Source organism: Scyliorhinus canicula, chromosome 7 (assembly GCF_902713615.1).
Source record: "Scyliorhinus canicula chromosome 7, sScyCan1.1, whole genome shotgun sequence".
Classification (NCBI taxonomy): Eukaryota; Metazoa; Chordata; class Chondrichthyes; order Carcharhiniformes; family Scyliorhinidae; genus Scyliorhinus; species Scyliorhinus canicula.
Window position 1 is genome coordinate 60,579,134 of NC_052152.1, and position 16,336 is coordinate 60,595,469.

Sequence of the window (16,336 nt, forward strand, 5' to 3'; positions counted from 1 at the left end):
CACCGCTGTCCTTGCTGATTTGATGTTAGCTCTTTGTGCTCCAACACTTACAATTTAAAATTTATGATTGTGTGCTTAATCCCTTGATGGCCTTGTCCTCTTCTGGTCTTAACACCATGAGTCCTACAATCTCTGACTTTTCATGCATTCCCCTTTCAACTCACCACTTGGCTGCCATCCCTTCAGCTACTTAGGCCCCATGCTCTGGATTGCCCACCAAGATCCCTCTGCTTCTTCACCTCTATCTTCTCCTCTTTGACCAAGCTTTTGGTCATCTCTCCTAACATCACCTCCTTTGGGACAGCAAGCATTTATTTCTGATTATGCCTATGTGAAGCATGTTTTTAAACAATATACAAATGCAAGTTATTCTTGTTCTTAAAATAAAGTTATGTAAGACTTATTTGATTTTATTTTAAAATTCTAAGCTGCAGCTTGGTTTCCTAGAGTAGTATGGCTAAGGAGACAAGTTATTCTGAAGTTGTGACCTTTGCTGCTAGTAGTGGATCTGCTCTAGGACATCTGAAACATTTTTCTTGCTCTACACTGAATTAGCACCAACAGCAATGGTTGAAATACATCTACAATCCTTAGGCTACCAAAGTAGGGACCGACAGTTTAAGCGCAAGTACTCCAATATTTTTTATTTTATACTGGAAAAGACAGATTCACCATGCTGTAAACTGAAGTCATGCATATGCCAGGCCAGTTAGGATTGCAAGTTCCCTTTGCAAAATGTTATTGGTGAATGGGTTGAGTTTTTATGACAGTCTGGTCCTTTCATGGTTATTTTCTGGTGCTCATCCTTTGTTCCCAAATTACCTTATTTATTGAATGCTTTTTCAACAATTTTCCATGAGGAGATTTCAACTCATGTCATGTGGGTTGCTATTTCAGCACCAAAACCACTGCACGATCACACCCATGTTAAGTGTATTGTTAATGACCATTTGCTAGGTCTGTCAGTTCTCCTATGTTCAGCTGGTTTGAGCAGCTTTCCTTGAATACATCTTAAGTGTTTGACTTCTAGGCTGAGTAATATATCATTCTAAAAATGTGCACCCATTCCTGATGCCTTGCTTAAATAATTGTATTTCAAAGTTATTTGTTGTGGTGAAAGAACTTTGGGATGTTTCTGAGAGATAGGATTAGGCACTGCACAAATGTAATTTTTTTGTGTTTTTCTCGTAACTAAGCCGAGAATTTAGGTAAGATGTTTAGCAAAGGCTTATTTAACAAACTCGCTCCGTGTCCTCCATCCCATTAACAATTTTTTGATTGATAATTTGCAGCAAACCAGTGTGAACAGGAATTCTAGAAAACGCCCAGCACTAACCACAGACACCGATTCCACACCAAAGAAAATATGTGAGCAGAAGTCTTCAGATCGTTTGCTGCAGATTCCATTATTACTACAATTCTCCCAGCCCTTGAGTGTACAAGCAGTCAGCTCCCCACAGGAGACAACTCCAAGTCGTCCCATGCCTCCAGAAGCACGCAGGCTCATAGTCAATAAAAACGCTGGTGAGACTTTGCTGCAAAGAGCAGCACGTCTGGGCTATGAGGTAATATCATTAAGAATTCTTTCATTTTGTTTGCTGTAATCTATTGTAAATCATAAAATATTGAGTTTTATTTTAGAGTATAGTTTAATTTCCATGTCCATAAACGTGTCATTTTACAACAGCCACAATAGGTTTGGTGGATGCAATACCTAGACATAGAAATTGTACCAGTTTACAGTTTTTTCAAGAGTATATCAATTATATATAAATATATAGAGCGGCAACAGGGTAGCATAGTGGTTAGCACTATGGCTTCACAGCACCAGGGTCCCAGGTTCGATTCCCGTTTGGGTCACTGTCTGTGCGGAATCTCCATGTTCTCCTCCTGTCTGCGTGGGTTTCCTCCCACAGTCCAAAGATGTGCAGGTCAGGTGGATTGGCCATGCTAAATTGCCCTTCAGTTAGATGGGGTTGCTGGGTTACGGGGATAGGGTGGAGGTGTGGGCTTAAGTAGGGTGCTCTTTCCAAGAGCTGGTGCAGACTCGATGGGCCGAATGGCCTCCTTCTCCACTGTACATTCTATGACTCTATACCAAGTTGGTTCATAAATTTAGAGCAAATACGTCACTTTAAATACATGAAATATGAAAAAATCCTGAGTAATATTTAAAATGTTACATTATTAAGCCACATCAAAAGTATGTTTTGAACAAGATGTATCAAGTTCTGTTTCATCTTGTGAATAGATTAAAAATGGTAATTTTTCTAACTAAATCTTTGGATTGTATCAACATTGATGGTCACTCAAGCAGATAATTTAATAACAAGGAATAATAGAACTTCCTGCTACATTTATGCATTACAATCTAATGAAAAATATTTTTTTTGCTGTCAAAATAATATATAGTTGCATCAGCAGTAACAACAATCATTGTAAGTACAATAGGTACTGATTGCCTATGTGCTTAACTTGTCATAGATTAGAAAACCTTTGTCCTTAGTCAATGTAAGGGAATAAAAACTTGCTTTGGCTCTGCAACTGATTTGCTACCTTAGTGACTAAGTGACCAATCTATAAATCATCAGCATACAGCTAACCTGTGGTTGCACAAATAGAAATTCAAGTATCCGTGATTAAGCACATTGTTACTTTGAAGTTTTTAATAAAGCAGTGAATTTCTCAGGTGGTAACAGTAAAGAATGTTCTTGGTTACATTGTGCTAAGCATTATGTAGTTACATTGTATACCTTTTGTTGCCCTATTATGTATTTTCTTTTATTCCCTTTTCTTCCCATGTACTTAATGATCTGTTGAGCTGCTCGCAGAAAAATACTTTTCACTATACCTCGGTACACTTGACAATAAACAAATCCAATCCAATCCAATCCAAGCTGTGCACCATGCCATCTTTCGATTCTAATGTGAAACAGGCACTGTTTTGCAGCTTAAAACAGCGTACTGATCACATATGGGATAAATTTCCAGTGCGGAGCTTTAATGTAAGCACCGTTATAGAATTCTGACCTGTGCTGCATCCAGTAAACTCTTTGCTAGCAGCAGGGCATTGAAAGTTCTGACCTCTAGTATGATGTCTTAAATGTATACTCCATGAATATTTACTGACTGGATTAATCTACCAAAAAGTTGAATGTTATGGCTAATTAACTGGATAACTGTCTTATTTTTTTCTTACCTAGGCATTGGTTAATGAAATGTATTAAATTTTACCGTGTTATATTCACCAGAGAAATTCTGTTTACATAGAACTTCGAACGTACAGTGCGGAAGGAGGCCATTTGGCCCATTGAGTCTGCATTGACCTACTTAAGCCCTCACTTCCACCCTATTCCTGTAACCCAATAACCCCTCCTAAACTTTTTGGTCACTATGGGCAATTTATCATGGCCAATCCACCTAACCTGCACATCTTTGGACATCTCCGGTTTTGGAGGAAACCGGAGCACCCGGAGGAAAACCACGCAGACACGGGGAGAAGGTGCAGACTCCGCAAAGACAGTGACCAGCGGGGAACCAAACCTGGGACCCTGGTGCTGTGAAGCCACAGTGCTAGCCACTTGTGCTACCGAGCTGCCCATGGACTCTGGACTTTAGGGGTTTGAGTGAGATTGGGTGCGAGCATGTTTGAAAGGAGTGCTCCTGCATTGCGTGTCAGTGTGCCAACACCTGCAGGGCATGTTGCTATTTTCAAAATGAGGACAGTAGGGGTTGGAAGGAACCTACTTGCCTCCAATTAATTCCCTGTAAGGTTCCTTGAAGAGCTTGTGAATGGACTTGGGCCAGAAGGAGATTTTGAAATCATAGATTGGCAAAACTGAACAGCCTTGTGCACACTCATGCACAGCCATTGAGATCAATGTGGGGAGCCATCAAGTCCTATTTATGCCAATGAAAACTTTCTGGCAAAAGGGTTATTCTGTTAGAACGTGTCTTCAACCTTGACATTAGCCATTTTGCCACATGTCTGTGCTGTGAGGCTGCTGGCCCTCTGATCTCCTGTATTTTTTTTGCAAGGCAGCGGCAAGCTGTCAATGCTGCTGCCTGCCTTTGAGGATCGTATGCAAGAGTCAGTTCCCACCTGCTAATAGTGCTCAGTGCCAGTCATTCGGCATTGAGGTCACCTCTGGCCCAGTTAGGATCCCTGCATTTAAAGATAATGTCACATGGTCGGGACCTGAAAACAATCTGGGCATCAGGTTCCCAGCCCAGCTTGAAAATATAGCCCTAGATGTTCCAAATTTCTCTAACCTAGTTGTACATATGTTATACCAAACTAAAAGCGGGTGACTTAACCCTAAGGGGTGAGGGTCACACAATGGAAGCATAACGTGGTTTCAATATGCATTGTGATATAATAATAATTGCTTATTGTCACAAGTAAGCTTCCTGTTACCCTGATGTGCGTACAAATTACCCCCATGTTGTTGAATTTGTTATGGCGCAAGGTAGTGCAGTGCACTTGAGTGCCCTACATAAGATTGTATCATTGGAGGTGGTACAATCAGGAATGGGCTACTTAATTCTATATTACACTGAATGTTTGTCACAATGATTGTAAGTTCAACATGAAAATCAAAGCACAACAAGTACGTTAATTAAATTTGTTAGTTTGGTATGTGGAGGAAGTGTAGTGGAATGTTAAGTAATGAAAAGTATTGCTGAAACTGAAAGAAAGAAGCTACAAGGCAACAGTGAGACTGGCCTTATATAGTGCTTTAACCTGGGCAATATATAGAAGAGAGGAGCAACCACTGGATACTAATATGATGCAGATGCTGGGATGGATGTATCAGCCCCAAGAAAGGAAAAGTTAAGGAACCACCTTATCGGGGATTCCAGAAGAATTTGGAAGCATTGAAGAAAGTAGCCGACAAACAATTGAAATGGTATGGTCAGCTATTGTGGAGAGAGGAAACAGGGGGGTAAGGCGAGTGATGGAGCTGGGACTGCCATGAAGGAGGAGACGAGGGCGATCTCGACTAGATGGAAGAATGCTGTGGTGCGAGACCTAAATGCAGCATGAAATGAAAATGAAAATTGCTTATTGTCACAAGTAGGCTTCAAATGAAGTTACTGTGAAAAGCCCCTAGTCGCCACATTCCGGCGCCTGTTTGGGGAGGCTGGGATGGGAATTGAACTGTGCTGCTGGCCTGCCTTGGTCTGCTTTCAAAGCCAGTGAAGAAGAATGAATAACTGACAGAATAAAATGGAAAAGAGCGATCAACCAGCATTGTGGCGACCCCAAATAAAATGGACAAACTGAAAGAGGAAGACTGAGAGCTATAATGATTAAAATATTCTAGTGAGCAGACATTTTCAAGTCTCTAACAACCCTTCAAGAATAGCATGTCATAGATAGTTTGAATTTAAAAATGTTCTAGGAGCATAGAGACAGTATAGACCATTCAGTCTTCCAAAAAGATAACAGCTGATCTCTACTTCAACTCCATCTGTTGACCGTTGGTCTATATTTCTTTAGACCCTTACCTAACAAAAATCTATCCTTCCAAGCATCACTACTACCAGAAACCTTTCCTAGTGCCTTGCATCCTTTGATGTTCCTTAGTTCTACCCGTAATAGTTGCATTGCTCACTCATTTTTGCTGAAATCCCTCCTTTCTACTGTGCTAATTGTGTATATTGTTAATATTTCAACACCACCATACCTTTGGTACTTCAGATCCACCAACAGTTATTTGTATTGGTATGGACAGCAGGAGGCTAATTTAATCAGCATTCATTTCTCCTCTCACCGTCTATCCATAAATGGAAAGGTGTCTTAATTTCTTTTCCTTTGCAAACGGTGGCATATTCCTCAACTCCTAAGTTTTTGTGACATCCAACTTTCTATTAATAACTCCACACAAACTTGAGATAGGGTCCGGAATTCTACGGCCTTTCGCTGGCGATGCAATTCTCAGGTCCCACTGGCAGCATACACCCGCCTGCAGTTTTCCCGATAGCGTGGGGTGGCTTCAATGGGAAATCCCATTGACAAGTAGCGGGAGTAGATAATCCTGGCAGCAGTGAACGGCACGCCAAATTCGCAATGGAGAATCCCGGCCAGGATGATGTCAAATGGTTATTTTATTTTCACACACTCAAAACATGAGAAGTGATGTCACAACATCCCCCTCGTATTCAGACAGTAAAAGAGGGATAGAGAAAAGAAAGATTTACTGCACAGAGAGCACAGATATTCACTTTCTGGTGGTGTTGACTTCATATGTTATGACAGGAGCCCAGAGATTAATCAGTCCTGTAGCAATGGTATGGACTTCCAGCAGAAGCAGGGTAGATGGGGCCATGTGTCCAACCTCGGCCAGAGCTACTTCAGTGTGGCCTGCTAGTCAGATGTCAAACAACAGACTGAGCTATTCTTCAGCACAGCAATATTACTTGTTCCACAAGCCAGAGGCCCATGCCACATGATTTCCACCTTTCAAACATCTTTAACAAAGGATATGTATCCCATCATCTGAATCCTAGAGACTTAAATGTCTCAACCATTAGGAATGGAAAGGAAGGGTGCAAGGCCTTTGTCTTAGCAGACAATTCATCTCCTGGCTAGCCTGGGTTATAAATGTAGAAGGCCTTTGTATAGCTCTCTTTGAAGTTGCACTGTGCAGTCCACAGGAGGTTGTCAATAGCTCCTCAGAAATAACGAGGTATGAGTTTTCCAAAAACTGCCAAGTGACTTATTTTGTTCAGATGTGTCACAGTCAGACACAGGTTTAGCAATTTTAACAGTCTTTGTTCAGTTTTTACAAATTTAGAAATAGTGCTAAGCATATCTTTATAGATTTTATTAAAAATATACATGTCTCTCACAGTGCTCACAGCCTCAGAGAAAAAATGAATTCTATTTCTTTTATGTGGTCTTATGAACGAAGAACAGGGGGTAAAGACGTATGCATTTGTTCTCTCACTTACACTGACATATCAGAAAAAAGCTAGGAGGCAATGGCAGTTCCCTGCTACATACATTTTACATTTGTTTTGGAGAATATTCCTCCTCGCCATCTGTACTCTTCCCGCTAAGGTGAGAAGAAGGACATTCCACCTCTTCAAATCAGCCTGCACCCCATCCACCAAACTGACCAAGTTAAGTTAATAATAATCGCTTATTGTCACAAGTAGATTTCAATGAAGTTACTGTGAAAAGCCCCTAGTCCCCACATTCCGGCATCTGTTCTGGGAGGCCTGTACGGGAATTGAACCTGCTCTCCTAGCCTTGTTTTGCATTACAAGCCAGCTGTTTAGCCCACTGTGCTAAACCAGCCCAATCATAGGCCACCCAAATTCCCAGATGCTGGAAATTAGTCCTGGCCGGACAAAATGATAGCCTCTCCAGATCCTCTCCCCTCCCCGGGGGAGGTTCACCGGAGAAAATAATCGCTCTTGCCCAGGTTTAGCTTGTTCCCTGAAAAAGGAGCCAAACTCCCTGAGCACCTCCATAGCCCCCCCACATTGGAGAGTGGGTCTGTGATATATAATAGGAATTCATCTGCATATAAGGACACCCTATGTTCCCTCCTTCCAAGCTCTATCCCCCTCCAACTGGTAGATGACCTCAATGCAATGGCTAGCGGCTCAATCGCTAAAGCAAACAATACCGGAGATAATGGGCACGCTTGTCTTGCATTCCTGTTTAATTAAAAGCACCTCAAGCTCTTGGCATTAGTATGGACACTCAGTGGGGGCCCTGTACAAAAGCCTAATCCAGGATATAAATTTTGGTCCAAAGCCAAACAGGGTCAAACCCTGTTGAACACTTTTTCTGTGTCCTTCAAAATAATGACATTACATTCAACAATCTCTTATTGTTGGTCGATAACTTCCTGCCGTTAACAAACCCTGTCTACTCCTCCAAAATCACCTGCGGCAGGCAGAGATCCAAACGAGTTGCCAACACTGTAGCCAACTTAGCATCAGCATTTAGCAGAGAAATAGGTTGGTACAGCCCACACCTTAGGGATTCTTGTCCTTTTCAGAAACAAGGAAATCGATACCTGCACCAATGTGGTCGGCAACACCCCGCGGGACAGAGAATCATTAACATAGGGGCCTCACGGTACCATGGTGGTTAGCATCAATGCTTCACAGCTCCAGGGTCCCAGGTTCGATTCCCGGCTGGGTCACTGTCTGTGTGGAGTCTGCACGTCCTCCCCGTGTGTGCGTGGGTTTCCTCCGGGTGCTCCGGTTTCCTCCCACAGTCCAAAGATGTGCGGGTTAGGTGGATTGGCCATGCTAAATTGCCCGTAGTGTAAGGTTAATGGGGGGATTGTTGGGATACGGGTTACGTGGGTTTAAGTAGGGTGATCATTGCTCGGCACAACATCGAGGGCCGAAGGGCCTGTTCTGTGCTGTACTGTTCTATTCTATTCTATTCTATATCCCTCAAAAGTGGGACCCACATACTAGCAAACTGTTTCTAAAATTTGAAAGGGAATCTATCAGGACCGGGTGCTTTGCCCGTCTGCATTAAACAAATACAATCCTCCAGGGGCAGAAACCGACCTGCCACCCGAATTCCTAACCTGCATCATCTCCCAGGAGGCAGCCTGCTGCCTCAGGTGGTGAGCTGACAGGCGGCTGGCCTTCTCCCCATACTCATAACATGTCCCCCTCGAGCAATGCAGCTGGCTCAATGCCTTCCCCAGTGACAACAACTCAAAATTCATCTGCAATTTCTTTCTCTCTGCAATAACTTTAATAACTTTCAAGCGGTCATTGGATAGGCATATGGAGTGCACTAGAATGAATGGGAGTAGGTTGATTTGATCTTAGTTTCAGACTAGTTCAGCACAACATTGTGGACTGAAGGGCCTGTACTGTGCTGTACAGTTCTATGTTCTATAACTCCGGTTTTGGGACAGTCGAGTATTGGCGGTCCACCTCAAGAATGGAATCCATCGGGGCAGCATGGTGGCGCAGTGGTTAGTACTGCTGCCTTATGACGCTGAGGACCCGGGTTCGATCATGGCCCCAGGTCACTGAATGTGTGGCGTTTGCATATTCTCCCCTTGTCTGCGTGGGTCTCACTCCCACAACCCAAAAAGATGTTCATGGTCGGTGAATTGGCCACGCTAAATTGCCCTTTAATTGGAAAAAAGGACTTGGGTACTCTAAATTTATTTCAAAAAGCAAAAATAAATAAAATGTTAACCGCAGAAAAAACACCGTCTTGGTAATTAGCACTGCAGCCCCCATGTCCTAACATCAGAACTCGAGTGATACACTTGCCCGACCCATCCTATCCGCTGCGTTGTTTGATCTTGCACTCTCAAATGGGTTTCCTGCAGAAAATTCACATCAGCTTTCCACCTTTTCAGTGGGGCAAACACCCGGGACCTATTAACGGGGCCATTTAACCCCCTCACATTTCATGTAACCAAGTGGACAGGGGTCTCGAAATAACAGTCTCTGGGGCGGCATGCGGCGCAGTGGTTAGCACTGGGACTGCGGCGCTGAGGACCTGGGTTCGAATCCCGGCCCTGGGTCACTGTCCGTGTGGAGTTTACACATTCTCCCCATGTCTGCGCGGGTTTCACCACCACAACACAAAGATGTGCAGGTTAGGTGGATTGGCCATGCTAAATTGCCCCTTAATTGGAAAAAAAATAATTGGATACTCTAAATGTATTTAAAAAAAATAAATAATAGTCTCTGTCTTTGTAGATGGAGCCAGGTACACCATCCCAAATTGCATGTTGCTCTTATAGAGCACAGCATTGGCCTTATGAAATGCCACACGCCTTCTTGCCAGCTCTGCCCCAATGTTCTGGTATATTCTGGTGGTACGGCCCTCCCATCTACCTCGGTAGTCCTTCACCTATTTCAGGACCTGGTCCTTGTCCACGTACCTATGGAACCTAACTATGATAGCCTGTGATGACTCCCCCGATCTGGGTTTCCACCTCAATGATCGATGGGCCCAGTCCAACTCAGGAGAGGTTGGAAAGACCCCATACCCCACCAATTTTCCAAACATCTTGGAGATGTAATTGTGGCGTTTGTAACTTCCAGGCCATCCGGCTGCCCAACAATTCTTAAATTCTGCCTTCTGGAGCGATTCTTCAGATCATTGACCTTGGCCTTTAACGCCCTCCACTCATCCGCCAGCAACACCATTTTACCTGCAGAGAGACAATCCAATCGCTATGGTCAGTGAACACCTCCTCCACCTTCTTGATCATCGCCCCCTGTATCTTTATCCATTGATCTATCCTGTCCAGGAACGCCCAACTAGGTGCTACAGCCCCTTCAATCACCTTGGATTTGGATTTTGTTGATTGTCACGTGAGCCAAGGTACAGTGAAAAGTATTTTCCTGCGAGCAGCTCAACAGATCATTAAGTACATGAAAAGAAAAGGAAAAAAAGAAAATACATAATAGGAAACACAAGGTACACAATGTAACTACATAACACCGGCATCGGGTGAAGCATACAGGGGTGCAGTGTTAATGATGTCAGTTCATAAGAGGGCCGTTTAGGAGTCTGATAACAGTGGGGAAGAAGCTGTTTTTGAGTCTGTTTGTGCGTGTTCTCAGACTTGTGCATCTCCTGCCCGATGGAAGAAGTTGGAAGAATGAGTAAGCCGGGTGGGAGGGGTTTTTGATTATGCTGCCCGCTTTCCCCAGGCAGCGGGAGATGTAAATGGAGTCAATGGATGTGAGGCAGGTTCATGTGATGCACTGGGCTGTGTTCAGGACTCTCTGAATTTTCTTGCGGTCTTGGGCCGACCAGTTGCCATACCAGGCTGTGATGCAGCCAGACAGGATGCTTTCTATGGTGTATCTGTAAAAGTTGGTAAGAGTTAATGTGGACTTGCCGAGCTTCCTTAGTTTCCTGAGGAAGTATAGATGCTGTTGTGCTTTCTTCGTGCTAGCGTCGGCGTGGGTGGACCAATGCAGATGTTTGGAGATGTGTACCCCTCGGAATTTGAAACTACTAACCATCTCCACCTCAGCCCTGTTGATGCTGACAGGGGTGTGTGCAATCCTTTACTTTCTGAAGTCAATGACCAGCTCCTTAGTTTTGCTGGAATTGAGAGATAGATTGTTGTTGCTGCACCACTGCACTAGGTTCTCTATCTCCCTCCTGTATTCTGACTCGTCGTTATTTGAGATCCGGCCCACTATGGTTGTATCGTCAGTAAATTTGTAAATGGAGTTGGAACCAAATTTTGCCATGCAGTCGTGTGTGTACAGGGAGTATAGTAGGGGGCTAAGTACGCAGTCTTGTGGGGCCCCGGTACTGGGGACTATTGTGGAGGAGTGGTTGATGTTTATTCTTATAGCTCTGTGGTTTAGAAAGTGGAGGATCCAGTTGCAGAGTGAGGAGCCAAGTCCTAGGTTTTGGAGCTTTGATATATATTTTTTAAATTTAGACTACCCAATTAATTTTTTCCAATTAAGACATCACTCACAAGTATCATACTGTGCCACTTTCTTCCCAAAAATCACCCGTTAACTCAGCAAAAAGGGCCAAAGAAACAAAATCCCCAGGTGGGGTGCTGTGTGTGTGAGACTGTTCACCTCATAGCCGCCACTGGAAGTTCTCTTGCTGCATTTCTTTTGAGGTTTAAATCTGGGTTAGTGCATCAGCGAGGACACTGTCCTATCCTAGGATGTGGAATGATTAGGTGAGGTGGGTAGATTCAAATCTGGCTTCATGGGCAGTCTCATCAGGAGTGGAGTTTTGAATTTTTCTTTGTTGGGTGTTAAGCATCAGCATTGCTTTCAGAACTCTGCCTGTCCAGCTCCTTATTAGATGCCCTGTAATGGGTCTGAGGGTTTTACGGAGTGATAAACACTCAGAAGGCGAGTAACCATCAAGTTGCTTTTTGCTGGGGCAGCACGGTTGCACAGTGGTTAGCGCTGCTGTCTCATGGCGCCAAAGTCCCAGGTTCGATCCCCCACAACCCAAAGATGTGCAGGGTAGGTGGATTGACCATGTTAAATTGCCCCTTAATTGGAAAAAATGAATTGGGTACTCTAAATTATTTTTTAAAATTATTTTTAAAAAGTTGATTTTTGCTGTCTGCAGCAGAATGCTGGGTATCTCACTCGGAGTGCCAGACCTTTTGATTATATCGCTAAGCTACTCTGTTCCAGCTTCATTCCTTCCTGTCTCCGCCATTCAATCATGGCTGATATTTTCTCATCCCCATTCTCCTGCCTTCTCCCCATAACTGGAGGGCGCACGGTAGCATTGTGGTTAGCACAATTGCTTCACAGCTCCAGGGTCCCAGGTTCGATTCTCTGCTTGGGTCGCTGTCTGTGCGGAGTCTGCACATTCTCCCCGTGTGTGCGTGGGTTTCCTCCGGGTGCTTCGGTTTTCTCCCACAGTCCAAAGATGTGCAGGATAGGTGGATTGGCCGTGCTAAATTGCCCTTAGTGTCCAAAATTGCCCTTAGTGTAGGGTGGGGTTACTGTGTTATGGGGATAGGGTGGAGGTGTGGACCTTGGGTAGGGTGCTCTGTCCAAGAGCCGGTGCAGACTCGATGGGCCGAATGGCCTCCATCCGCACTGTAAATTCTATGATAACCCCGGATCCCCTTATTAATCAAGAACCTATCTATCTCTATCTTAAAGACTCTCAGTGATTTGGCCTCCACAGCCTTCTGCGGCAAAGAGTTCCACAGATTCACCACCCTCTGGCTGAAACAATTCCTCCTCTTCTCTGTTTTAAAGGATTGTCCCTTTAACCTGAGATGGTGTCCTCTGGTTCTAGCTTCTCCTACAAGTGGAAACATCCTCTCCACGTCCACTCTATCCAGGCTCATAGTATCCTTGATGTGGAGATGCCGGCGTTGGACTGGGGTGAGCACAGTAAGACGTCTTACAACACCAGGTTAAAGTCCAACAGGTTTGTTTCGAATCACTGGCTTTCTGAGCACTGCTCCTTCCTGATGTGAATACCTGAGGATGCACTGCTCCTTCCTCAGGTGAATTCCTCACCTGAGGAAGGAGCAGTGCTCCAAAAGCTAGTGATTAGAAGCAAACCTGTTGGACTTTAACCTGGTGTTGTAAGACATCTTACTGTGCTCACAATCTCCTGTAAGTCCACAAAGATGAAGGTTCAAACAGATCTATTCTAAAGTCAAAAGTAAAGCAGTACCGATGGCGTACAACACAAGTGTCCCAGCTCGGAACTAACAGAACACGCGGTCTGGGTCTGGGATGGATTTAAAGGACTCAGTAACAAGTCCCCACTGGGCAGGTCTCCGGTCGTTACTGATGTGTTGGGTAAGCTGGGTCTGCGAGGACTGCGTTTACTGCAGTGGTGAGAGAGACAGGCTTCCAACACTTGAAGAAATGCAACTCGATTTTATTGAACTCTTAACTATCATACATACTTTAACTGTGGGTTTACACTATGCTGACTTGACTGGAGACCTGAGGCTAACCTGGCCAGACTATCTTACTACCACATGGTGTATGTTCTAGTTGTTGTCACGGGCTCTGACTGTCTCAGAGGCTGGATCCCAAGAGAGCGGGAAAACTAGTGCCCTTTTGCTTTATAGTGGTCGTGTCCTGTCTGGTGATTGGCTGCTGTGTTCTGTGTGTTCATTGGTCATCCTGTGTGTCAATCACTGCCTGTCTGTGCACCATCATATACCTGTGTGTATATTATGACAGTTACCATGGGAACTCGCACTCCACTAGCCTTATGGGAAGATCGATGAGTGATAACCCTGTTCCTCATAAGGGTTAACACCCTTACCAAGCTGTTCAAACAGGGACTGTGGTTAGGCTGATTGTCAGGAGAATGGAGTGTTCTAATGGGACTTTGGTCTCTTTCAGGGATTCCAGTTTAGTGTCCGGCTCGGACACTAACACCATTGGGGGGTGTTCCAGTTACTGTTGCTAGGTGCTATGGGTTGACATGGCAAAAGGCAAGTAATCTGCTCCTGAACTTCGGTCAGCCTTTCTGGGCATGGATGATAGGATGACTGTTTTCTGCCCGGGACTCTGTATCCCTGCATCCATACTGGGTAGGGATACAGTCCTGTAGATGGTGGGTTGTTACTGATCATTTTAAATGCAGTGGGCAGCACTGTCATGTTGCCTTGTGATTCTGCGGTGGGCGGATATGGAATTCAGTCTGGTTGGAATCTCTGTACTGGCTGTTTGGATAGTAGGCTCCATGTCTTTCAAAACACTACTGCCCCCTGGTGGATGGTAAGCTCTTGCTCATCACCCTGTGGCCTTTCAACTAAGTGAGGCATCACTTTCACCATTTCTGGGCCAGTTAGGGAATACTCCTGCGCCCCACTTAAATTTGCCACAACGCTTCCGGCTAGACCAGTCAAAGGCTTCTTAGCCGATGTCTTTGGGTTAGGTGCGGACACTCTCTTACCTTGTTACCTGTCCCCTGGACCACCACTGCCCTCGAGTGGAGGTGCAGCACCAGTTACACCCTTTGTTCCATTTCAACTGGGGGAGGTGTCTCATTCCCTATCTGCTTGTCAGTGTGGGTGTTCTCCCATTTTCCCTGTTTAAATTCAGACAGAAGGTCTCTATATCTATATCTACCCTGTCTATTCCTCGTCCTGAAAGGACAAAACTCCAGAAACTCTCTGTGAGTTTGTCTGGCTCCGACACAGGTGGTGCCATGCCCTCCAAGGGTTAGGTTTCTGCAGTGCCATATGAGTGTCCCCTTGAAGAAATGTTTTTGGCAGCATGGTGGCACATTGGGTTAGCCCTGCAACCTCACGGCGCAGAGGTCCCAGGTTTGATCCCGGCTCTGGGCCACTGTCCGTGTGGAGTTTATACATTCTCCCCGTGTTTGCATGGGTTCGCCCCCACAACACAAAGATGCGCAGGCTAGGTGGATTGGCCATGTTAAATTGCCCCTTAATTGGAAAAGAATAATTGGGTACACTAAATTTATATTAAAAAAAAGAAATGTTTTTGTCTTATCACAGAGCTTCAGTGATGTCATTGTGGGTGGAGCTGGGCTGTGGCTCTGAGAGTTTTACTTTTGCTTTGAGTTTGGACTAGTTTTGAACTGCACAGGTTGAAAGAAGTGTCTCTCTATCTTCATTTTAAAAGCTGTTTCCAGATTACTGGATAACTTAAAATAAATAATTGTTTTCTGGAAGGAATTCAAACTTGCTGTTTGGAAAAGAAACAAGATTATCAATACCAAGTTATAGGCCAGTAAGAGTGCCGTGTGCTGGGCCACGCTTTTGAAAATGGGGTTTTGGTATTTGGATTTGGATTTTGTTATTAAATTGGGACAGTTAAGGGGGATTCATTAAGGGTTATACATAGATTACTGTAGCTGTGTGGGGTATTTATGTTTGTAGTTGATAAAAATTCTTGCCTGTGTGTGGTTATACAAATGTTAACTAAATTCATAGAATAAGTTTTTTTTTAATTAAAAGCGCCTCAGAACTCTGTTGATTAACATCTGAAAGGCAGGCTCCTCTGCTTATCCCAGTCACATTCAATAAACAGTTGTAGGCAGGTGAACTCTATGATATACTTTGGAGTTTTCGAAACCCTGGCCCATAACAGCAGCGAGAGTTCTGCCTGCTCTATCTGGTATGTGAAATCCAAATGTTCCACTAACAACTGGATCAGTTCAGGCCTCTTCACTTTACTCATTATTTTAGCTGTACCTCCCTAGCTCCAGCTTCCATTAACAATGGGATGTTAATGTTTCGCCATTCGGGCCTTCCTGTTTGACCCACATCTGGGCATCAAAAGTTGCCATTTTATTAGTGTTGGGGAAAAGGAATTTGCAGTGGTAAGTTTCTGTGTTTTAAAATTCGTTCCTGCTACAGTTTTTTGGCTTTCAGTTGACTCTTGAATCAAATTTGGCTCATGTTTTAAACATGGAATCTGGTCAGATTCAAATGAATGATCCCAGATTTGAGCTCCCAATTTCTGTTACAGACGGGAGAGCAGTTAATTTAAACAGCACTAATTTCTCCCCTCACCACCCATCCGTAAACAAAAAGGTGTTTTGATTTGTTTCCCTATTTATAAGCGGTGGCGCATTTCGCAATCCAATGATTTTGGTGCGATTCAGTTTTCTATTACTAGCTTCACAAATTGGAGATAGGATGAACTCAAAGGGTTTGTTTTTAAGCAGACTCTCAAAACACAAAACAATGTCCCACTTGTATTAAGATATTAAAGCGAGGGAGAGAGAAAAGAATGATTTACAGTCGATAGACCACAGAGAAAATAAATATTGATTCACGTGGGTTGCAAAGTGCAGAATCAAAAGTCCAGTGAGATGTCTCTCAATGGAGGTTGGTGGGTTGAAAACTGATGCTGGATAATTCACTTT

The 16,336-nt window shown here is 44.0% G+C and overlaps 1 protein-coding gene across 8 annotated transcripts in view; it reads left to right on the forward strand.

Moving 5' to 3' along the window:
* Window positions 1–16,336, forward strand: part of bcor (BCL6 corepressor) — a 381,173-nt gene that overhangs the window by 353,725 nt on the left and 11,112 nt on the right. For all 8 annotated transcript variants that reach the window (XM_038802129.1, XM_038802122.1, XM_038802121.1 and 5 more), the window contains one exon: window positions 1,293–1,565. In XM_038802129.1, the coding sequence (XP_038658057.1) occupies window positions 1,293–1,565 (273 nt within the window). The remainder of the gene's footprint in view (window positions 1–1,292; window positions 1,566–16,336) is intronic.